Source organism: Boleophthalmus pectinirostris, unplaced genomic scaffold (genome assembly GCF_026225935.1).
Source record: "Boleophthalmus pectinirostris isolate CB_2022bp ecotype Guang Dong unplaced genomic scaffold, ASM2622593v1 HiC_scaffold_8, whole genome shotgun sequence".
Classification (NCBI taxonomy): domain Eukaryota; kingdom Metazoa; phylum Chordata; class Actinopteri; order Gobiiformes; family Gobiidae; genus Boleophthalmus; species Boleophthalmus pectinirostris.
The window spans coordinates 23,958,416-23,982,593 of NW_026571515.1; the positions used below are offsets into that span (position 1 = coordinate 23,958,416).

At 38.4% G+C, this 24,178-nt stretch overlaps 3 protein-coding genes across 6 annotated transcripts; 1 reads left to right on the forward strand and 2 right to left on the reverse strand.

Moving 5' to 3' along the window:
• Positions 1 to 23: 23 nt before the first annotated feature.
• On the reverse strand, positions 24 to 6,752 carry LOC110164731 (glutathione hydrolase 7). Its single transcript, XM_020929841.2, has 17 exons — positions 6,600 to 6,752; positions 6,228 to 6,292; positions 5,856 to 6,083; positions 5,075 to 5,301; positions 4,375 to 4,526; positions 4,191 to 4,308; positions 4,041 to 4,108; positions 3,725 to 3,798; positions 3,373 to 3,566; positions 3,164 to 3,251; positions 2,836 to 2,963; positions 2,677 to 2,765; positions 2,091 to 2,243; positions 1,719 to 1,833; positions 1,225 to 1,362; positions 975 to 1,074; positions 24 to 710 (listed from the first exon to the last, which is right to left on the reverse strand). Exons 3-17 carry the CDS (start codon positions 6,073 to 6,075, stop codon positions 547 to 549), a joined length of 2,028 nt encoding a protein of 675 aa, XP_020785500.1. The 5' UTR covers positions 6,076 to 6,083; positions 6,228 to 6,292; positions 6,600 to 6,752; the 3' UTR covers positions 24 to 546.
• A 2,340-nt stretch (positions 6,753 to 9,092) lies between these two features.
• LOC110164662 (tumor protein p53-inducible nuclear protein 2) lies at positions 9,093 to 14,185 on the reverse strand. 3 transcript variants are annotated; one of them, XM_020929749.2, is made up of 4 exons: positions 13,906 to 14,185; positions 11,836 to 12,134; positions 10,792 to 10,948; positions 9,093 to 10,693 (listed from the first exon to the last, which is right to left on the reverse strand). In XM_020929749.2, the coding sequence occupies exons 2-4, from the start codon at positions 11,957 to 11,959 to the stop codon at positions 10,429 to 10,431; spliced, it is 546 nt and encodes a 181-aa protein (XP_020785408.1). In that variant the 5' UTR covers positions 11,960 to 12,134; positions 13,906 to 14,185; the 3' UTR covers positions 9,093 to 10,428. The 3 variants fall into 3 exon arrangements, with proteins under 3 accessions (XP_020785408.1, XP_055022309.1, XP_055022308.1); XM_055166334.1 differs by having other exon boundaries at positions 10,792 to 11,344; XM_055166333.1 differs by having other exon boundaries at positions 10,792 to 11,347.
• Positions 14,186 to 17,863: 3,678 nt separating this feature from the next.
• Positions 17,864 to 22,388, forward strand: snai1b (snail family zinc finger 1b). 2 transcript variants are annotated; one of them, XM_055166163.1, is made up of 5 exons: positions 17,864 to 18,002; positions 19,105 to 19,207; positions 20,647 to 20,823; positions 20,987 to 21,544; positions 21,752 to 22,388. In XM_055166163.1, the coding sequence occupies exons 3-5, from the start codon at positions 20,742 to 20,744 to the stop codon at positions 21,931 to 21,933; spliced, it is 822 nt and encodes a 273-aa protein (XP_055022138.1). In that variant the 5' UTR covers positions 17,864 to 18,002; positions 19,105 to 19,207; positions 20,647 to 20,741; the 3' UTR covers positions 21,934 to 22,388. The 2 variants fall into 2 exon arrangements, with proteins under 2 accessions (XP_055022138.1, XP_020785702.1); XM_020930043.2 differs by lacking the exons at positions 17,864 to 18,002; positions 19,105 to 19,207 and having other exon boundaries at positions 20,602 to 20,823.
• Positions 22,389 to 24,178: the final 1,790 nt, after the last annotated feature.

Below are 24,178 nucleotides of genomic sequence, written 5' to 3' on the forward strand. Positions count from 1 at the left end.
TCAGATGTACTTCAATGAACTCAGTCATCAAACATCAGGTTTTGTGCAAGTAGTTGAATAACATCAGTAACAATTTTGCTTTGACCATAAACAACCACAAAATTAATTAAATTAAGTATACTAAATACACTAGTCAAAAATTATTTTCCTCAGTAACCAGCAGGCCTACAATATTTGTAGCATAAATATACCATGCAAACAGGAACATAAAACACATATAATATTAAATAAAAACATTCAATGTCTGCACAGTAAATCTATTCAATGTAGAAAATGTATTTTGCAAGGTGGCAAAAAATAGGCCTAATTAAATAAATAATTTTCTTTTGTTAGACATATTCTTTTTCATTGACCTTCAATGTTGTATAAACTTTGTGAGAAGCATTACACATTACTTAAAACTCAAATGGTTTCAGTTGATAGTGTAGATAGTAGATAGATAGTGTAGATAGTGTGTTGATAGGTAGTGTAGTATAGACACAATTTTCTATCTATATACAAACATTTTTCTACAAAATGTGAAACTACAATTGGCACACAATGACACTATGCAATGTTGAGAGCCAAGGCATCCGCGCTTCTGGGGTCCTTCACTCCGATAATGACATCATTGTTCCGTCTAGTGCTTTCCACTAATGACAGCAGCTCTTTTCGTTCAACCTTGTGACCTTTACTTTGAAGAAACTTTATGTCTTCATCAAGAAACTCAGCTGTAAAATGAGAGAAGAATTAGAAGAGAATGTATGTTGTGTCTGGTGCTGACGATGGGTAGAACATTTTAAAACAAACATTTATATATAGTAATCGTGTATATTTAAGTCTTGGGCTTTCTACTTTAGCATGTTACTGCGATTACTTGTGAAAATATATTTTGTTTTATGTCTAATAATATCAAGGGTTCATTTCAGAAGAAAGATTTCATTTTTGTTCTATGTAACTGGATAAAAAGATTTTTAAAAGACCAAAAAACTTACAGTCCACCAACAGGGTGTTTGGCTCCAGCTGTGGGTGGAGTCTACCATAAGCCAAACTGTCACTCATATTTTTACGTGAAGACAATACATTCAACAGCACCTGTACAATTCAAAACACATTTATAAAAAGGTCACCAAAAATTGGAAATTATAATTACAAATTTAATCAGTACTAAAGAGTAAATAAATGCCCAACAAAATCAAACCTCACTGATAACAAATGTAAGCTTTGTTGTAGACAAATACTCACCTGAGTAATGCCACTGAGAGCCTTTTCTCCATTAGAAGATCCAGTAGCCACATATGTTCCACACAGCCCCACAGCAGGTCTCACCACAGTGGGCATAAGGAAAGACAGTGGCCGCTTACCAGGCTGTAATCTGTTATGCTGCCACAACAATATAAAGAGTATAAGTTAGGTTAATAAAAAACAGTTTGGAGTAACATTATAAGGCTACTGAAAGAATGAAAGAACTAAAAAAGTAGTCATGCATGCATGTCTGTAGTTCAAGCTGGATAGTAACATAACACACAATATTAGCCCATAGTGACAGTTTAAGTATGCATGCATATATGTATGCATATATGTATACTCCAATATGGCTAAATAAGGCCAATAAGGCTACTTACATTGTACAATTTGGTAATTCATGTTTGATCTAATTCGTCAAAACAATCTAAATATAATAATATATTATCAAGTATGTTATGAGGGATGATATTTATCATATAAAACATGATTACTGGGTTTGGTGTGGTGCCTTCCGTCTTATTGGGCCAAGAGAAGTCCAAAATCTGGCTGTTTAAGAGTATTCCGGAAGGTGTCAGTATCCCACTGCCGAAAGGTTTGTTCAGAGAGCTAAAAAAAAAACCACATTTATAGGTATTATGTATGTGTGCTAAATTATGTTTGTGTTACTATGTACACATAGTATAATATATACTATATAAAAGATATACACAATTTAGTAAGCACCACAGAGTTGTAAGCTATAACAGCTTTTGTAAAGCTCTGTACAATGTTGTCGATATAAAAGGTTAAATTAATTACAGTGAATTATTTCTGTGAAATAGGTAAGCAACCTTAAAGATCAAAATCAAGTAATTGTAACTGACCTCATAACTGATACAATTACATCATCTGGCCCCATCACCACAACTTGTGCAGCCCCAGCTCCTTTTTCTAACGTGAATGTTTGAGTGTAGTGATCAGCAGAAAATGTCTGGGAATCATCAATCATCTGGCGAAACTGGGAGGCATGTGGTTTACTTGGAGGATTGAACAACAACAAAGAAAAGTATTAAAAGCAATGAAGTTACACAGTTTTATTAACCACAATTTGTCACAAGCCTAATATGCGTCTCCATCAATTTATACATGATTACTATTACTGTGTCTTCATCTTCATCTTCCTGTCTTTTTGACCATGTCATATTTCATGCCATATGAGACAAACTTTGATCTTGGTTGAACCTTTACACTTGTCCATGTTTTTCTTAGTCTAGGTTTTAAAACTAGGACCACTGGGATTAAACCTGGAACTAACCTAAACTAAATCATGATTAAACTAGATCAGGACCAGACTACAACAGGACTAAAGGAGGATCCAACCAAGACAAAACCAAGACAAGAAGAATGAAGAAGAAATAATACATATGTTATCCGTTATTTACTCTGTTTATATATTTTCCATTAACTTACCTCAACATCTTGGCAACTATTTCAGAGACAGAAGTATCAAACATGGGATCCCCTATCTCACTAGCCATTGCCAGAGCTATTTTAACAGACTGAAGAACAAAGTACAATTATAAAATAATGAGGCATACATTTATTGTTATTTTGTTAAACTCAAAATACCTCAGCAATCCAGTGAAAAGTGCTCTGTCTAGAAAGTTGATTTGTAATATTATAGCCTTCCAAAATGTTTAAAGCAGTGAGCAAAGCAATGCCTGCATGTGGAGCTGGAGGGGCCATCACATGGTGTCCTTTAGGATATAGGATGGGGAAATATTGATTTTACATTTCAAATAATAATAATAATAATAATAATAATAATGATACATTTGTTCAAAATAAATACATGAATCAATCAAATAATATGTCTTAGCACAAGCTAGATAAAGACTTTTTTTTCTATGCAAAATACTTCCAGCATCCCCGTAATTGTATTATTACTTTTATTTACCTTGATAATTGATCTCAGCTGGTTTTCGCAAAACTGTGCTATATTTGTTCAAGTCTTCTTCAGTGAGAACTCCTCCTTTCTCTTGCACCTGTACAGATTCGAAGAAGGTAGTTAATAATATACTACACGCATGAGCAATGTAAACTGTAGCACAGATTGTTGAACAAAAGTACAAGTTTTAGACAAATGTTAAATTAACTTAAATTTACCGCAGCAACTATTTCTTGTGTGAGGTTCCCACTGTAGAACTCAGATATGCCCTTTACTGCAACAGCGTCCAAGATGATAGCCAAGTCCATCCGTCTGCTAAAAACCCCAGAAAGAGGGGCCTGGCCATTTGGGAGAAACAAATCCTCAAATGCCTTGGACATGTTCTGGTTCTTCGCATCAGCCAGAGCTTGAGCTTAAAAAAATACACACACACATTCAGGTCAAATTTTGAAATATGTTATAAATAACTTTAGTTGGACTCAGTCAATTAGACAATGAGCACAATGACCTACTTGTGTCTGGATTGTACATTTATCCATATATACTAATTATAAAAAAGGCAATACTTACCAAGCTCATGAGTAACATTAAATCCATTTCTGGCAACATCAGCTACCATGGTGATTACATCTTTCCATGGCAGTCTGGAATTGAACATAAGATACATAAAAATCAAGTTACCATCTAATGAGCACAAAAGCAGACAAACAAAACAATTTAGATGTCTCTGCAAGACTAAATGGATGCTGCACAGTCACCATAATTACAGTGGTGCAACATTGCTTCTACTTTAAATAGCAACTAAATCAATCATCAATCCTTGCATAACTGAGCATACAAAAAGAGAATTAACAATTATTTGAATTGAAAATGTTGAGAATTTTACCTTCCATATAACTGATGAGCTTGATTCAGCCCACTAAGCATACCAGGAACTCCCACCAAAAGGCCAGGCTGTAGTGGAAGGTGAAAATGTATACTCACAACAATCATTTTATGCTTATGAAAAGTATAAATATTAAGAAACAGGATTTACTTTGGCATCCAAAGTGGTTTGAAGCATATCTTCAGTGATAACTGAAGGAGCTGTCTCTCTGAAGTCAATCACTCTGGTATCATTTTTGCGGATTTCATGCACCAGCATAACACCCCCACTGCATAAAACGGACAGCAGATGAATTATAAATGTCAATGGAAAATTATAAAGTCTGAATACCTACCCGCCTATACCAGAAGTATGTGGATGGACAATGCCCAAACACAAAGCAGCAGCAATAGCAGCATCAACACTGGACCCCTGTTTTTCCAGGACTCCAAATCCAAGAGAGGTGCACTGGGCAACATCTGTCACCACTGCTCCTTGATTAAAGACCTAATTTCAACAGAATTAATCTGCAGTTACATGATCTCTTATGTTATAATTTTTTTGCAATATACTGAATTGCATGTTTGTTAAAGAAAACAATACAATAAAACAAAATGATTTATCTTGATTTATTTATTTTCAAGCAAAAATAATGTCTACTCACAATTTTCATAAATGTTTTATTTGTTTTTTGGGGGTTTATAATCAACACTTTCCTGTCATAAAATATGTGATATTAGCCCTTTTTAGGTTTGTTTCATGACTGAAAGACTGAAAATACATGCTGTTAAGAGTTGATTTTAATGTTCAATTTGCCATGTACAATATGCTTCTCATTAGCATTAATTTGACAAACTAAACTAATTTTTATTAGTTTTTAGATAGGGCTATAGGGTTGCTTGTTTGTTTTTAGTTTTTTTTCAAAGCATTGGATGCTTGTTGTGGCTAATGCTGTCTGAAAATCTAGAAACCCTAATCCTGCGAAGCCACTACTTTTTATTTAATTGATACAACTCAGTGAGGAGAACATAGACTTGAATACCAAGTTTACTTACCTGGGGGTCTCCACAGTAGATCTGGACAATGAGAGCTATAGTGACTCCAGTGGCAAAGGTGAGACAGGCTGTGATTATGACAGTGAGTCCGTCTCGCTGGCAGGCACACTCCTGAGTAAATGGGTCTGTGGTGGTCTCCCTAAAGGTCCCATCCTCATGAGTGGCTAGATCTGACGCGGAGGAGGGGAGACGCTGGAGACGAGCTGACTTCAAGAACAAGTCTGGATCTGAGACATAAAAAAGTAATTCTAGTAATAACAGTGGCACTAACAATATTTGTAGTGTGCAGTGCACACTACAATAGAATAAATCCTAACAAATACAGTATGCACTTGGAAATTAAACAAAGAAATGTGAAAAGTGGTTACTTTATTTCACATAGGCCTAGTCAAATTTTATTGTGTAAGAATTTGTTAATGTGTATGTCAGCAGCACAGCAACTCCAGTATTTATCATCAAGCCATATGTGGCAATACTACTTTGCCAGTGCCCTGTTAGTACCTGGATGGGAGAAGGCTAGAGTACCAATTCCACAAAGGGTTAGTGACTCTCATGCAAACTCTGAACTTACAGACATATCACCCATCTTGCTTAATGAAAATTCTGTGTGTGAGTGATTGGGGGTGGTTGGTCCCTTCCTGACAAAACTTACACTGTTTGTTTTGAATTGGAGCTATCACAAAAACAAACTTGCTTATGTCACCCAGTGACAATGTTAACACTGAGCAATATTATTTATCTTCTATGGCCACAAAAAGATGGTATAAATCAAGTTACTTACCAGTGTCTTGCTCACTGAGAACATTGTCATCTTCTTTGCGAGATTTCATGGCGTTTTCTCCAGGGAGCACATCATCCTCTGGTAGTTTGGGGAAACTTGTAATGCTCATATAATCCACTGGTGAGTAAGCACTCCCCAAAGTTGTCTCTGGACTGGGCTCTTTGTCCGCCACTAACCCACTGGGATAGCCTGACACAATATCAGCAGTAGGGCTATGCATGGTTGCCTCTGATTATTGCACACACAACCACAGAAGTGATTTATTAGGGTATTTCAATATCATGAGAGCAATAATCATACCGCCTAAATCTGCCAAAATCAATAATCATACAGCCTAAATCCAATGTTACCCAAAAGCATCACAAACTCAACTCAAAATATCTAAAGATCTGGGTGTGTGGCTCCAGTGATGATGCAGTTTCCATTTAAGATTCCATCTGCACACAAAAATGACAATAGTCACCAGGCAGTAGCTTATTAAATTATTTAAGATACAACAAATGTGTGACATAATATAAAACCGACCAGTTTGTCAGATAAATGTCAGATATGTTTAAATTATTAGGATAACAGGAACATGTTTTACAGTCGCTTCCGTAAATATTTACAAAAGATCAGACCTCACAGAACGCAAATACGAACCAATGTTTGTGTGTCAAACATGGCGATAGATGCTAGTTTATCCATGTCTCTTAAGACTTGGACAAACCGCAATCACTGTGAAATCGTCTTCATTTAACTTACCATCGCCAAAAGCCCTGATAATAGCGTCAAAGCGAGAGTTGGATCTGTCACGACGACATCTCCAGTGTAGCACCACAGATTCATGATCGGGTGGAGATTGGACAATATTTATAAGAGCTGTCCACACTTGGTCACGTGGGTGCCTGTAAGCCAATCGAAAGGAAGGATTCAGTGCACCTGACCGTACCTGACGGGTCATGTAAAACACATTTATAATGAACGGGCAGTCATTATGGGCATATCTATAAAGTCAACACATTTTAACAAACACTGAAATTATCTATTTATCCAACATTAACCCAAAACCACCTCTGACCAGGTGACCCGTCAAGTGACAAGTCCAGTTTTTACTTCCCCAGTCATTTTATGTCTTTAACAAGCAGATTAACAGGTTTCAGACAGGTTTGACAGGTTTTCCAGATTTAGACTACTTAAATGACCTCCTGCTCCTCCCATACAAACCTAGGCCTTAATCCTCATCGCTTTGATATTATCTTCTGGGGTTAATATAAATCATAGTTTTACACCGATTAAGAGGCAATTTACAAATTTTAAAAGGTTAAAACTACAGGAAGAATTCCTGAATCCTTAAATGTAGGGTAAAGTCAGGTGAATTGGGCCATTTTTGGTAAATCAACTAGGACAATAATTTTATCTTAATGTATCTTAATGTTTGGAAGTGAATTTTATAGATTAGTATTTTATAGATACTAGTTTTGGGCTAAAATTGAAGAAGTAGAATGCAATGTTTTTGTTTTGTTTTTTTGTTTTTTTGTCCCAGAGCTTTTGAAACCTCACCTGGCAAACACTTTAGAAAATCACTGTGTTCAGGTAAAATGATTCACTCTTCAGCTAAATGAGTGAAAATATAAGTGAGATATTAAGTAAAAGTTATAAACATTTTTATTTTTTATAGCTGAATATTTAACAAACATTTCAATCATTAAATGAGCATCTTAATGAGCTCAGAGCTCCTGAGCTCCAGTCTAAGCACGTGTACATCCCTGAAATCATCTGCAACACTGAGTAGGGCACCTCCTAAGGCCCATAGACACAGGGTCAAACCCCATGTGCCATGAGCCCTGGTGGGAATATGTTCTTGCACAAACTGGATTAGATTTTTTCCATAGCCTATAGCAGAAATCCTTCTTGATCCAGAACTCATGACCCACAATAAATGACAACACAAGATTCAGGAATAAGCCTGAGAATTTATTGTTATTTGTTTTTTGTTTTTTTGGCGGGTACCAGTGTTCTCTGAATGAATGACAGAAACCTCTTCTGTTGGTTCTTGCATAGGTCTTCCCTGTCAGTGGACACACACCCACTTGAAGGGGATGGAAAAGTCAGTACATCACAAAAACCATGCAGAAATAGTGAAAGGCACAATCACCATACATATCAGATACACCAATTTTGTTTGTTTAATATAGCTTTTATGGGGAGATGTGTACTAATTTAGATGTAACATGGGCCAATCCCAAGTCTATGAAGCTGCCTTTACATGAGAGCACAACATAAATGACTCTTCCAACACATTCAATTTGAAAACATCCTATTGGTGAACAGCTCTAACAACTGGGAGGACACAAGCATTTCCTATTGTTATTTTATGATACATTTGTTAACTATCCCCTGCCTCACATTTTGCCCCTGTCTCTTACATCAGATTCCCTAAACCAGTCATAAACACACACACCATACAAAGAACATGTTTCTGCAATAACAAAAAAGGAAGGACAAAATCAAACTAGACTCAAACTGGAGTTTGCTCGAAAGTGACAGAGATGTTCACAAGCATGTTATCTTTCATGTTATCATAATACAGCAATATTATGAAAGCAGGTTATATCTTGCCCCCTCACCTACAAGAAATACAAAAAAATATTCTTCAAAAGAATATATAACTTAAGTAATAATTCAAATGTATTTTTTGGAATTTGTGTAAATACTCTGAATGACATGAAGCACATTTTGTTTTCAAATTAGAGACAGACACTCACCACACACACAAAATAGTTGAAAAACACCATGTACCCTCCCCTTGATAGAGTAAATGCTGTGCTAAATCAGACCCTCTGGGTGCAGTGTTGCCTATGGCACATTAACTCTGTTAGTGCTGTTTAAAAATAGGGCCAAAAGACACCACTTTGACCTGATAATGCGCAGAGGTGAGGCAGTCCTATCCGACATAACTCTGTGGACTCAAGTCCTGAGAGGCTTTTTAAGAGAGTGTCGTAGTAGTACTAATTATTATTTTTATAATTATATTTACAGGAGAAATAAATGAGCAATACTTGTATATGTATATATATATATATATATATATATGTATATATATATACGTATACATACATATAATACACAACATACATATATATATATATATATATATATATATATATATATATATATATATATATATATATATATATATATATATATATGTGTGTGTGTGTGTGTGTGTATATTTTTTTAAAGATTTTCCAGTAATAATGTGTCAGAAATTCTTGTCACACAGTTTGAGTCAAACAAAAATAGAATCACAAAGAAACAAATACAAGCACACAGCACACTGCTAAAACTCACAAAAGTATGACAGTGCAAACATACATCCATGTCTCACATAATTTACAAACTTTAGTATACATTTCAGCACCATTATTTTTACTATTGTTTTGAATACATAAATTAGACCTTTAAGTGAAATATATGGCAAGCTGATGTTTAAGAAAACACAAAACGTTTTGAGTGATTTGAGGGGCTTTGATGACACATTTGACTTGGATGCAGTCTGATTCTTGAGAAGACTGCACTTGTATTCAGTCACAGCACATGATGGAGATGACCAATGTCACATGTGCTGGGCACTTAGCTTAAGATACTTACAAATTCATGCAGGGTCTTGATTTTTATGTCTACTTTCGCTTTGTCTGATGACAACTTTTTGGGTGGAAAGTGTAATAGACAGCAAATTAACATGGGAAACTGAAACAACAAAACTAAATAAAGAGTCACTTTAAATACTGCTCTGCACTTACAATTACTTGTCAAACCTAAAAACCTCAAACCAGCAAACCAATCAAATTATGACACAAATAATATAGTTATTAATACTATTTTGTAAACAGGTTTTCAAGTTTGGGGTTGAACATCTCTTTCTACAATCCATCTAATTTAAAACCACATCTTTTTACTTCAGTAAATCCAGCTCTTAACTCACTCTTTAGTCTGTTTTGCCCATTTACTTTGCCATGCACAACTTGCTCATACCCTTCTAAATGTGAACAAGAAATCTCGCAACATGATTTTGTTCCTATTTTTGCCTTAAAGTGTTGTTGTGCAGACAAATTAAAAATATGTCTTGAGTTTCCCTCACTGTCACAAAAAGTAGTATTTTCTTTATCACAAAACACATAATCAGTGACACAATCAGTGTCTCATTTCCACCAGAAAAAGGTATCAATTGACATAAGTGGAATATTTAGGTTGCTTTAATATTTTTGTTCTAAATTTTGTATCGCAGTGATTCAAATACATGCCTAGAACAGAGTAAAGAATTTTTTTAAATATTAATAAAGAAAAAGATTAAAATAAACTCTTTTTTTTGTGTAATTTTCAAACGAAGCAGACATTTGTTTGAATGCCGCAGGAGGTGGTTTGGGAGAGGGCTTTCTATGATGTTTGTTTTGCAAATCAAATTTGAATATCTAGTTCTCAGCTAAACGGAATCTCGGTTGAAAATAACTAGTTTAACAACTGTAAGGATGTCTTGCACATATTTGCTAATGCCCTCAGAGTAAACACCACCACCTAGTGGCTGTAGGGTTTAATGGCAGAAGTTGCGCTTGCAGGGCTGGTGAAGAAAGCTATTACGAACATGAGCTGCAAGACGAGGAACCTGCTCCCTGGTACGATTTTGGCGTTGAATGTGATTACGTCCCAGGCGGCGTCTCTCCATGCGGGCTTTGCCGCGCTGAACCCGGGACATTTGGGTAACCTTGGCCAAGGACCCAGCCTGGGCTGCCCCACGGCTGACTCGGGTGGGCATAGTGGTGCAGGTGGCCGGGACTGCTGACGATTCTGTCACTCTACTGAAAAACATCATAAACAAAATGAGGATCATTCTAATGCTCAGACAGGCACTGGCATAAAAACTATTGGCATAAAACTTTTTTTTTTTTTTTTTTACCTCATGCTGCCTGCAAGGCTAGCCATGCTCTCCTCTCCCACCACTGATAGGTTGCTGCTGGATGAAATGCCTGTGCCATTCTGGGACACATAGACAGACATGCTGGGATGTTCAATGAGCAGGTCCTCCATGGGACTGGCCTCAGCGGTGGCTCCCTCTGCAGTGAAACAGGGGGGAGGGGTGACAAACCAGCTCTCATCCATGCAGCCTCTCTCTGAGCCTGTCCTACTACCCCCACTGCCTCCACACCCGTCCTGAGAGCCAGGGGACACGGACGAGGGGGAGGAGGGCAGAGACCCTCTGGCCCCTGTGCCAAGAGTTTCAGGTGTAGTGAAACTCAAGTCTGATGGACTATTACTACAGTAAGAAGTTGGGTCTACTGTTCTCCTTGAGCGACCTTTATGTGTTTTGCGCCTCTTACAGCGTGGGTTTGAGTTGACTATAGAGCAATCAGCTCTGGAGCCTGAGTCTGTATTATTTAACTGACTGCTTGGAAATGATTGCACAGACAGTGGGGGGTTCTCATCTTCCACCTGCATCATGCACTCAGCCTCTACTGAACACAGTGAACACAGGCAAAGAGAGATGAGAGGGATGAGAAGGACCAAAAACAACAGTGTTTAAAGGGATGATACAAAATTAGAAAAAAATGGAAATGTATTGTGAATTCCATTTGAAAGTAGGTGGAGCAATTTTCAGAGGGACCACAGGTGCACACACACACATACACACACATACAAGTGTGGGAATGTATAGAAGGATGTTTTCAAATGTTAGAGGAGAGAAAGAGGGTAAAAGGGTAAAGAAACACAAAAAATGAAAAAAAAAAAAAAAAATCATATCATTAGTTCAATTGACTCTCTGAGCCAGAGCCCCATTTGAATAAATGGAATTTGGTGTTATTGGCATTTGTCATGACTAAATGACCTCACCATCTATGTTGTTTTGGCCCATCCATCCACTCATAAATGTTATATCTAAGGGAACCCACAAAGCCTTCCACTTCCTTAGCCTTTACAACATCAGCCATAGTCTGTCACTCACCAGGAAGGTTGACGATCATCCAGCCCTCCTCATCTGCCTCTGTCACACAAGGATTGGGTCCATTGATCTCTGCAGCCACTTCCTCCACTTCCCCAAAAAGAAGGTTGCTCAAGCGCTGAAACATGACTAGTTGATGTATCAGAAGGTTGTCAAAAGGGAAAAGTTGTAGCTGCCTTTGAAAATCTTATTTGCTTTTTGTCTCTTGTTCTTCACTGGAAGTCCTTTGCTGGACCTTGGAACAGGGAGGCTTCAGTAGTGCAAATGTAAGGTTTCACTTGGTTTCACGTCAACGCAAAGGCCTAAGGAGACAAATTAAGAGATATGTCAATCTATAAAAATACACTACAGTGTAAGAGCGTAAACAGGAAGTGAACACTGGAGCATTGTCCAGAGATTATCTTGTAAAGTTTTTTTTTTTGTTTTTTTTCTCGTTCAAGTAAAGAAAAGGCTTTAATGATCTGTTGTTGGGGCAAGTGGATAATGCCTTGCCCCTTCCCCCAGGAGCAACTATCAGCACCCTGTCCTGACAGATGGACAGGCAGCAGAGGTAGAGGGGGTGATAAAAAGTGATTTGTCAGAGATGGTAGATGTGTAAAAGAAACACAAAATGACATAAAAAGGCATCTGGCCTAAAAAATTATGCCAGTGCACTGCTGTAGTAGTTTGCAGTATTCTAGACAAATGACCCATCTACAAATAATGCTGTAACAAGAAAATATAAATGAATGAAATGTTGGAAAAATTAGACAATGCCACTTTCATGTTCATTTCAACAATAACATTAATTTGTAGAAGCAACACCCCTTCCTATAGAAAATAGGTTTATAGCCTCAGACCTGCAGCGTGGAAATGGTATTAGGTGCGGTCATTTCCATTCATCAACATTTGATATGAGTAATGTTTCATCGGTAAGTTTATTATACATAATCAATGATTTTATAACAGTGTGAAGCCGCTGTACTCCATGTCTGGTCTGGTCACTGGTCTTTTAAAATAGGCCTAGGGCAGGAAAGGCGGAGCGTCATGGGCGGGGCCTGATGGAATGAAAACAAGACACTTATGACGTGATGCGCTTGTCACTGACGTTACAGAGAGGTTCAGCTGCGACCAGGGAGAAAAGTGCCTTGATAGGAAAAGCAAAAATGAAGGATTATTAAGCACCATAAAGAGCTTGAGGGCTGTATATGCGACATTTTTGTAACAGATCTTAATAATGTCGGTTTTTTGTGCTGTGTTCTTTGGAGGGTTTTAAAACTCATAGGCCTACTCTATTAAACAAGGTTATGAAAGGCGTTTGCCTTCGCAGTGTTTACTAAACAATCTAGGAAATTTGATCTTAAACGAGGAATAGACCTACAACATAGGCTATAGGGTCGTCCAAAGACATTGCTTAGGGTATTCAGGTTAACGTGAATTATCCGTGTAAGCTCTGCAGACGAAGGGTCAAAGCAATGACAGTCGGCTAAGCAGCGGTAGGCTACACAGACTTAAATAGACGGAAATTTACAAAATCCAGAAAGCGTTTATCGCAAGTTGATACTTGTCAGGTTGAAACGACGAGCTATAGCCCAATGGTTGTAACGTAGTGAGACAAAGCAGCTTTCACTTTAGGCGGGTAGACAAAAATGTCCTGAAATGTATCCTACATCCGTCTGCTTCAGAGAGAAAAAAACAAGATCAACATCCGCCATCGACCTGACTCCACATCAGCATTTGGCGTAAATCGAAGAGCAAAGGCTTATGCAGGACAGAGAAACACGAATGCAGATCTATTATTATTTTTTGTCATTATGGGGCGTCGAAAACAAAAAGCTTTACATGAATGTGTACCCCATTTAATCTGAGCAGTTTCAACACTTCTGATGCAAGTCCTAATCATTTATTGCTAACCGTATCACCGTTAACCATATCAAGCGAAAAAAACATCCAATTGTCTGTTGTTTTTTCCGCTGTTTAATGATAAGACTCCTGAAATAGGGAGCCAGTGGTGACAGGTGTATTTTGATCGCTGAAAAACATAGCCTAGTTTAACACACAGAAATATAGTGAGTACAATAAAAAGGTTCTTACCTGCCTTTGCAATATTCTTTCAAGTTGTAAACGATGTGACACAAAATAGCCAATAAATAGAGCTTTTAAAGCATAGCTTTAGATAGCCTTAACGTGAGGTAGCCTAGTTAAAACACTATGTTACAAAAATAAAAGGCTTTCTTCTTAGAAGAAGGGCTTCGTGTAAATATTTTACACTCTTTTCAGATCATAACATCTGCAGCTTTTTCTCCCTTCTCTCTAATTTCCGGCTGCAGATTTCTGTTTATTGCTGCCTCCAGCTGATCCTCGGATCAGAATGTAGAGCGCACAAAACAGCTGATTGTGAGATCACAATACTTCAGGCCACGCCTTTCCCCGCCCACTATGAATTAACCAGCCAATCACAATATTACACAAGATCCAAGCTCTGGATCCAGGCAACAGAGTGGGGGCAGGGCGACGGACGCTGTCAAAACACAGGAGGAAAGGAAGACTTCAGGACTGATCCCTGATCAGCAAATACTTTCACCTCTACGACACCGACAGCGAGGCAGGGGATGGTTATCTGATCTCTGATCGCAGCAAGGAACATTATTCGTGTCATGTTTTCAAATCTCTTCAATAGATGTCTTTCTATGCCTTTGCCACTTTAGTTCAGAGTAGGTCTATAGCCTAATACAAAGTTCATTACAAGGCAAAAAGAGAACTTGTGATATGATGTTAAATATAATTTCCTACTGTGGATCAAAACTTACATAGTTACAGCTGTATCAAAAGGTCACAAAGAGCACATTTGTATAGGCCTGCACCTAACAGAAACTGAAAATGTAGCCGGTTTGTTTTGGATTTTGAAAATACAGCAAAAAATGTCAGGAATGTGCCCTTTCATGCAAGTGAGTTCAAAGAGTTTGAGAGGCTGAAAAAATTACCTGAAAGCAGAATTGAAAAGGATCCCACCTAAAAGAACACAGTCAAAGACAACTGAGTTGAATCCATAAGATGTTTCAGTCTTAGCCTACCACATAATTGCCATGTGATGGCATAAGCATAAGTCCCATACAGATAGCACTGGCCTTCTAAAGAGGTGGATGATACGGTTCTCCCCTATACAGTTACCAGGTGCTAGGCAACTTACTCAGTGACACACACAATTGAGAACACATTCTCCTTTTGAGTAATACTGACATCCAAACCGTGGTCACACACACACAAAACACAACAACAAGAACTGTTTGTGCACCTGAGATTGTGTTCATGTTAATGCTGTTAGGCTAAAATATTACAAATATACGAGAACTATTGCATTTTACTGTAAGTATTGTGAGTATTTTTCCTTTTCTGGATGGTGGACCACTGAACATTTGCTTCACAGAATTCCCACAGATTCTCAGGCTGTTTGAGAAGTAGGTAAAAGGTCATGCACGGCCTTCCTCTGTCTCCCTCTGCTTGGTCATGTTCATGAGTGCATCATACAGTTCTTGTTTAACTGCATGCCTGTCCTTGCTGGCTCTGCTCGGACTCCTGATTGACACCGCTAACTATGGCCTGTACAAAAATATAAGCAATTCCAAACCTAAAAAAACACTGTGCTGAATTTGAGTCTGCTTTGTTTGTGGTCAAAGGTTAAGGTGTGGCAGGCTATGAACTCTTTGACTTGTGTGTTGATTATTAAAACAAGCAGCAAGTGAACGGGGTTAGTGGGTGTTGCTTATGTAACTAAAAGTATATGATACAGTGAAATGGTGATGGTATATAAATGGTATATATATATATATATATATATATATATATATATATATATATATATACCATCACCATTTACACACAGTGTACACACACACAGTTTTCCTGGTGCTTCTGCATGGGCCTCTGTTGGCTTGCATAAGTGGCTGCAAGCAGGTGATAAGACCTGGCCTGCATGATAGAGGAGTATATGAGTAACCAGTACTTAATGGTGTGATACTTACTCTATCACTGAGACCTAAAATAAGCCAGTATAATTCATAATACAATATACATTATTGCATGCATGCAATCGTGTAACAAATTTAGATTTGTTGTAGGAAACCCTCTCTTGGTCCAGATTAGTGAACTCAAATTGTCCTCCAGGTTGGTGCTTGTGTTTCATAGGTCCATCCCTACATGGCCAACACAAACAGAGTCTAGAGTGGTAGGGCAGGGGACCCGCTGTGGCATCACTCTTTTGGAGAGATCTGGAAGATGTTAAGAAACTGTGTGAAAGTCCCAAAGAATGAGGTTAATATTATGCTCATATGCTAGAAAATATAAATATAGTTACAACACTATGATAAAGATGTAATAAACAATCTTTGCATACACACCCTTGTTCTCCATTGCTGGGATCCATCAAAACATGACCTAGTGCACCATGTTAAAATATAGCACAGAGCAAGGGCTAAATTATAGGAAAAAATCTACATAGACAAGCAGGTGAATAGCTGCTGCAGGCATAATTCATTTCTGAGTTTCGGAAGTTGAAGTCTGGTAATTTGTGTTTAAAAAAAAAGACCATCTAACAGCACAGCTAATTTGAAAACTTGAGGGTCAATGTAACATGATTTAATCTCCTGAAATTCAAGGTTGAGTGTGTGTTGGCAAGGCGAATAAGCATATTACATAACTTGTGGTAACAAAAATATCCTCATCTGGTGGTCACGTTACCAGTCACCATTTACACCACAGACCAAGGCATATTTACAGTTACCTCCTTGTCTCAGGTTTTACTGGTAGACTTGTTAGCTCAGCTGTAGGATGTGAGTTTTGAGATATATATAATATCTGAGATCCCAAGATCAAAGTTCAATACCTGACTTCTCAACAGCCTTTCAAAGTTTGAATTTACCCTGAACATAGTAGACATAAAGTTTAAAAAAAAAAAAAAAAAGTTGTTTTAAAAAAGTCAAAAACTTCTTTTGACTTACCTGAAAAAAACATAACTGACAGAGATAAATGTCCTCTGCTTTTAGCTAAGGTAGAGGTGCTGGCTGTGCATAGTATCTACCCTGAAATTGGACCACTCTAAAGGTCAGGTCGAGACATGTACTATTCACATGGTTGGAGTGACCTTACCCATATACTCACTGTGTGTACAATTTGACCTAAAATCTCTTTTAGGAGTCACTGGAATAGGGGTTGTACAGAGAGACAATGTACACGGAGAGTCGGGAGTCTGAAAAATGTATTTCTAATTTAAAGCAGAAATACATGTTCAAAGTGACAAAACTCAACAGACTAAGAAGAATTTTTTTTTTTTTAAAGAGAAAATGGTCTGGTTATATGAAGACATACAGTCCACTCTCAAGATTCCTTGTGCTTCCCCGCCCTCTAGTGTAATGATATGACATTACATGAAAAAAAAAAAAAAAAGTTCACACGTAGAATGTTGTTCTCTATGTGAACAGAAGATGGAGCCATTTCAGCGTTTCTTTCTTCCTTCATGTAGTGAACGCCCCCTGGTTCCGGAAGTACATTTCCCATTCATTTTACCCATGGATCTATTAAAATAACCAAACTTTCCAATCCAGTACTTATGCTAAAAAATAAGGCTAAATTAGAAATTATATGTCAATTGCCACCAAAATCTAGTTTACTTAGATACCAAATATAGCCAAAAGATATCCAAAATCCCTTCTCTATATTTAAAAAAATATGTCAATAAAATGAAGCAAAAAATGTAAAACTGGCTCTATCCATTTTTCTAACGTATATCCCAGTCTCCTCTTGAAAATTCTTGTATCATTCAGCAAAAAAAGGTTTTGTCAAATGTAATTTGTTATGTGGTTCTGGCTGGCCACGTAAATAAAAAGCCTTTTTTTGTTTGTTTGTTTTGTTTAAGTGGAAACATGCACTGTATGTATATAATAAATATAATATAAACTACTGAAGAAGCTTCCCTTTCACCAGTACTACCTCCCCTTAAAGGTACAGTATGTAACTTTCTGGAGGTGGCATGTTACTTGCATGATTCCAGGAAAATAAAAAGTTAAAAGCATACTTGATAACACTGAGATAATAATGTGGAAGATGACAGCCAAAGGAAAACAAGCAGGAGGAAGTCTTCCTCCAGGCCAAACAGGTTTTTGGAGATGTACGATGAGAGCCAAATTTAAATCAAGGTATGTGGCGGGAAGTGTAGTTGTTTATACCACATTCTTCTGGGATGGTCTTATCTCCTGCAGAGTGACGGGTTTCAGAACCACTCGGCTCACCTCACACTTGGTGCATTATGGTGTATAAACAAACAAATAGGAGGTAAAATGAGATTAGCTTTGTGAAATGTGTATTTCTTACAAATTCACATAGGATCAACAGACTACAGGTGGGAGTTACAATTTTAAGATTTAAAGTTAAAATTTAATATTGTTTTTTGTATTAAACTGTAGTACCATACATATGTAATTATTTTACATTTGGTCTAAAACAGCTTAATGTTTTGTTCTAAGCTACAGAAAAGAGAGGCTAGACTTGCCATTGTGCTTTAGTTATGTTTTTCCTCGGAGACACATGATACAATCTCTGAATCAACTTTAAGGTAGATATTGATGAGAGAAACACCATTATAACATAGTTAAAATATATCTAATGTCCCCTTTAAAATGTATGAATGGTCTTAAAAATATTTTCCTTCAGAACAATGTCTCATTCACTCACTAACAATCATTGGATTATCTTTGCCCTCTGACTTGTATGGACATAGAGCGCTATGCACTGACAACTACTGATTAACCTTTGCTGTTGTCATTCAATGGAAAAAGCAAAACGACCTGCATAAACATGTGGATGTAAATTAACTTAAGTGGCAAATTATCACCTGTTTGAATGGACTGAATGGCATCCAAGCACCTGAATATTCACAGGACCGTCAAGTAGAAAACAAACAGGACAAACCCTATACCAACTATGTTTAAATTTGTATTTCCACATATCCAATATCCACGTCCTTTTTTTCATTTTATGTGGTAGGCACATCCAGAAAGCCAGGTGGTCACTTCAAACTAACAAGGCCTAGTGTAACAAGTAGGCTACCACTGATTTTCTCACTGAGCAAATTCAGTCATGGTTATCACAGACTCATAGTTAAAGCCAGTGAAGGCCTATGCTGCCTCAGATGAGCCTACAGACAGGCACAGGGGCATCTTAAAGACATGTCTACACTCAGCACTACAACTCAGGTTACTTTCACGTGTTTCTGCTGTTTGCTTCATGTTTTTACTGCAGTCCTGGCCTCCTGACCCCCAGTCTACATGGCGTCGGCGTCAACAAGCGTCCTAACGATGTGTGAACTTTTGGGCATGCCATGACAATGGCGCCTTTTAAACAGGTGCACACCCCCACACCACACGGCAGTACTTTGCCACCGCACCCGAGCGGCATTGCCAGGCTTGTGACTTTTGTGCAAATGTAAACGAGACCTCACCCCGAATTCACATTATCGAGAAAACAACCGTAAACATGATAAACAACTGTAAAAATGATACACAACTGTAAAAATGATACACAACTGTAAAAATGATACACAACTGTAAATTGATTTGGTCCAACAGATGGAACGGGGGAAGGGGACGGGGGCAAGAGTCATCTATTGATTACTTTCCTATGACATAGACCTGTCCAAAAAGTGAAGTCACTAATGCTGAACCTGATCATTTCGATTAGTGACGACACCCTGGACTACTATTAAATAATCCTATTCATTTGAGTGGCCCCATGCAGTGGCGTCATCTGAAACCTACAAATAACGTTTGTGAGTCACAAGCAACGAATTTGCGAGTTTGCATGCAACAATCTAGCTGGAGTTGCATTCATTTATTTAAAAAAAAAGTGAGGATTAGATCAATTTGTAATATAGCCCATGCCTACAACGCAAGAACAGCATCTAGAGGCTATTGCGTACAGTCTGTGAGAGACAGAAGTCATTTCTTTTGTAATGTTATATAATTAAAATCATCTATAAGATAAATGTAACGTTGTGACGTTATACGATTGTTTTATGGTTGATTTCCAGAGGGGTTAACTAGAGCTAATTAAGGCATTAGCGCAATTTCCCTCTCGGCATGTGATCCAGCGGCTCAACATTTCGTGGCACCTGAAGGCACACTCAGACGGTCTAAAATCCTAAATCATCATATTGTTCCTGTCAGCCCAGTCAGTAATACCTGGCATCTTGCTGTGACCAAAGCTGGTAGTGAACAGTGCTCTTTTTTATCTCCTGCGTCCTGCGGAGAGTAGGGGGTTGTCAGCTCGCCAATCCGCGTGTTTTTAGATAACAAGGATACTTTTACGGTAGTTAATCACGTGAATCAGAATGCATTTTTAATTGTTTGTAAAGATAACAGCGTTATAACTAAAATTAGACTGACATGTAGCATGAGATTGCAAAACAACTTAAAACATGGGCCTAGTCCATGTTATTACATTGAACGAAGGTGACAAAAAAAAAAAAAAAAAAAGACACTAGGGCTTTATATGTTAATAAGATTGATTGAGACAAAAATGCCGTAATCTTGACTAATGACATTAAGTCTTCAATTAGAAGCGGTCCGCTGGTAAGAGCGTGAAATGCACAATTTGATTTGCGCTTTGATGTAACTTTTGGCACTTGAGGCACCTGTGGAGAAAGGGGATGGTGCGCTTGGGTCACGGGGTGTGTCTAGAGGCGGGGGCTCGCTAGTGACCCAGCTGCTTCTCCCCTCTGCCTGCTATATTAGAGCCGATCTACCCATACATCTCACTGAATCAATGCTCTTGACTTCACCGCAGAAGACTGGAAGAAAAGCTGTCTTACAACAGGGCGGACTCCGCTGCGAGGAGACTACAGATTTGCAAACTTTGACTCTCCCGGCAAGACTTTCAAGATGCCTCGCTCATTCCTTGTCAAGAAATACTTTACCAACAAGAAGCCATGCTACAGAGAGAATCACTTGGACAGCCAAACAGGTAGGCTATGTTTTGTCAACCTTTATTTGTCCATAAATTCATATCTAGTCCTACACTAGGCGTCTGTAATGTCAGGACTAACATAACATGTGCAAGTTGTCAAAGAAGATGCGTTAGCCTATAAATTGGTGTTGTTGACACATCTTCTTTTCTTGGTTTTTAGCTTTTATTCCTGAAAGTTTTCCACGAGCTGAGCTTCCAACCCAAGACTCTTCTGTCCTGACCTGCTATCCAGTCACCTCCTTTTTTAACAACACGGACAGTCTCCCTTTGCCACTCTCCCCTGTCACCCCAGTGTCTCCCTCATTGTCCCCTTCTCCACTGGGTCCTGTGGATCTCAGCAGTTCTCCATCCTGCAGCAGTGGTGATGAAGAAGATGATGGGGGTCGCACTTCAGACCCTCCCAGCCCTGATACCCTTCACCCCATGTTCCATTGCATGTACTGCAGCAAGAGCTACAACAGCGTCTCTGCACTTTCTCACCATCAGATGTCCCAGCACCAACCATCACAGTGCAACCCTCTGCCACATACCCCCTCTCTTCCCCACGATGCCCTTGCACGACCGACTTTCCACTGCAAACACTGCTCTAAGGAATATACCAGCCTTGGTGCACTGAAGATGCACATCCGCTCACACACACTCCCATGTGTTTGTCCCACTTGTGGAAAGGCGTTCTCCAGACCATGGCTGCTTCGGGGACACATCCGCACTCACACAGGTTTGTATGCAGTAACTTCATTGCACCTTGCTCTGCCCTGAGCCTCACTGATGTTCTTAGCCTAATCTAATCTCATGAATGTGAAAGATAGTATGCATTTGGGGTTATAGTAGCATTCATGTCAGATAATTTGCAAATCAAAGACCAGAGGGCAGGCCTCTTGTTCTACATTCATTCCCCACCTAATTATTTTTTTTTACCTCCCAGGAGAGCGTCCATTTGCCTGCCAGCACTGTAACCGGGCATTTGCTGACCGCTCTAATCTGCGTGCCCATCTCCAAACTCACTCTGAGGTGAAGAAGTACCAGTGTGGCTCCTGCTCTCGGACCTTCAGCCGCATGTCCCTCCTGCACAAACACAATGCATCAGGATGCTGCTTATCTCACTGAAAGGACTGTACATTCCTTGCACTCAGGAGCGAGACGACATAAGTCTATCCATTTTATAAACTTGGATCACAGTCCAGTCATCTCTTAAGCCATTCATCAATTCCAAAAGTGCCTTTTTGAAATTGGCCATTCTGGTCAGTAAGAAGTGTGATTGATTTACGGGCAGCTAAAGACATGCAGTTAATTCCTCTGAAACCCGCCTGGTGCCGGCTGGTCCGGGACCCCTGGCCACGCTGCAGCTGCTGGGGTGTGTTTAGTGTGTACGGGGCTTGTCATTCCTCACCATGCGATACATACATGGCAAGTGTATATGGGCAACTGTGTGTTAGGACAGCTGCTTGAGCACTGTGGATTGTGGAGGTGGGGTGCTGATAGACAGGTTAGCGTTGACCTCAGCAACAGGATCCAGCTTACACATGATGCAAAACCACACTACCCAGTCTTTTCTTCTGGAAATTGACCAAATACCATTGTGCCTTGACTGTATATTGTACATTCAGCTGTTTTTATATTTTTAACTCCAGGCACTATGAACATTCTTGTCTTTGCCTGTATTTTTCATGTAAATAAATTTTTTTTAATATGCTAACTGTCCTTTTGTTTTCAATGTTAATATGCCTTTCAGCAGCTTTTGTGATTTTATTTAATGAGTTCTTCAGGACAGACATGACAGTGAGTGAATGGGAGACTTCTATTGCATGTAATTCTGTTGGTTCACATGAGTGGTGCAGGTTTGTGTGATGTTGAGTGATAAGAGGGAGCACCTGCACACACCTGACCAGCTGTCCATAAAAACCTGAGTGCAGGTGGGTCTTGGTACTATGATAAAACAAATGGACAAACCTAAATAAGTTTAAGTACATTTACTAAGTATTAGTACTACTGTACCAGTATAGTATATTTTGATATGTGTAATGTAAAGTACAGTGAATGGCACAAATGCAGTGGTAGGTTATAACAAAATTAACCAACAGTTTTCAGAGACTAAAAAAGTCCCTTTTTGAAGTTGTAAGTAAGTATGAAGTAAATTACATTTAAGTGACACTTTAATTTGAGGAATAGGTTGCCATTAAATGCAATAACAATATTAGTTGTTGATTTTGATGGTAAAAAGAGTTAATAGTTGATAAAATAAAGTTCATATAATTTACAATTGCATGCATTTATTGACCTCATAGAAACTTGCTGAGGAAATCCCAACTAATGCACATATGGCAACAATATGTCCACAGTCCTGGACCACTGCCCTTCTGACCTCCACACAGACGCCAGCATGTCTTGAGGTAACAGTGCATTTCCTTCAATAGCTCCAAGTGCCAAGAGGTGTTTGAGGGGGAACTGCTGGGGAGTCACTCAAAAGACTGGGGATCAAATTGCATGACTTGGCTTGTTCAGGGTAAACAGCACTGCAAGCAGGGGCACTCTCGCCCACACTACACATGATGTCATTGTCAGTAGTTATTCAAATGCTGAGCCAAAGATAAGTCAGTGTGCTAGTACTTTGACCAACATACTATACCATTAAAGTTTAATGTAGCTCTGTGTATCCTTATACATTCTTAAGCCCTTTTTCCATTTTTGTTTACAAACAACATTTATATAAGAAATTTGTATCTGCTTTTCATGTTAAGGAATTGTGGACATTGAGCTCAAGCAGATTCAACTGGCATATCAGATTAAACCTACACAAAATGGATTCTCGTGCGCTTTAAGCCATATTATAATGCTGTTACCTCGTCAAAAACATACGTGGATTTGTGTTTTGTTTCATCCATACATGTTACATGAGTAATCCTTTATTATTAGTCTGTCATTTTCAAAGCTCAAAATGCTCTGTTCCTCTTTGTGATGTCATATAGTGGTAGTTTTCAAGTTACCAGCTCCCTTTTACCTTTTGTTCAGTAGAGAATGGCAATTTCAGGCCAAAAATCATCCAAATGATTCTAGTGAAGGTGTACGGAGTTTAAAACTGCAGTGGAGCACCTCCTGTATTACCACATGACATCACAAGGTGGAACAGAGGGTTTTCAGTTTGAGAGAAGAACTTATCCCAAATATGAAGGGTTTGTGTGTTAAACATTTGTGAATGAAGCAAAACACAACTCCAGGTCTGTTTGTGATCAGGAACACTATAACAGAGATTAAACGTTAATATAATATGGGGCCTTTAAACATATACATTTTTTCACCACAAATAAGAGTGTCACCTTTGCTATGGCCATTTTGAAATTTAAGTCTGATGTGT

Excerpts from the sequence above, each read along its gene's own strand:
- LOC110164731 (XM_020929841.2), bottom strand. The coding sequence starts at position 6,075 with ATGCATAGCCCTACTGCTGATATTGTGTCAGGCTATCCCAGTGGGTTA. Across the intron at positions 5,302-5,855 it reads TCTCAGTGAGCAAGACACTG|ATCCAGACTTGTTCTTGAAG; the intron begins GTAAGTAACTTG and ends TTTATGTCTCAG. Across the intron at positions 3,252-3,372 it reads CACAAGAAATAGTTGCTGCG|GTGCAAGAGAAAGGAGGAGT; the intron begins GTAAATTTAAGT and ends GAATCTGTACAG.
- LOC110164662 (XM_055166333.1), bottom strand. The coding sequence starts at position 11,959 with ATGTTTCAGCGCTTGAGCAACCTTCTTTTTGGGGAAGTGGAGGAAGTG. Across the intron at positions 11,348-11,835 it reads GATGATCGTCAACCTTCCTG|TAGAGGCTGAGTGCATGATG; the intron begins GTGAGTGACAGA and ends CACTGTGTTCAG. Across the intron at positions 10,694-10,791 it reads AGCCTTGCAGGCAGCATGAG|TAGAGTGACAGAATCGTCAG; the intron begins GTAAAAAAAAAA and ends GATGTTTTTCAG.
- snai1b (XM_055166163.1), top strand. The coding sequence starts at position 20,742 with ATGCCTCGCTCATTCCTTGTCAAGAAATACTTTACCAACAAGAAGCCA. Across the intron at positions 20,824-20,986 it reads TCACTTGGACAGCCAAACAG|CTTTTATTCCTGAAAGTTTT; the intron begins GTAGGCTATGTT and ends CTTGGTTTTTAG. Across the intron at positions 21,545-21,751 it reads ACACATCCGCACTCACACAG|GAGAGCGTCCATTTGCCTGC; the intron begins GTTTGTATGCAG and ends TTTACCTCCCAG.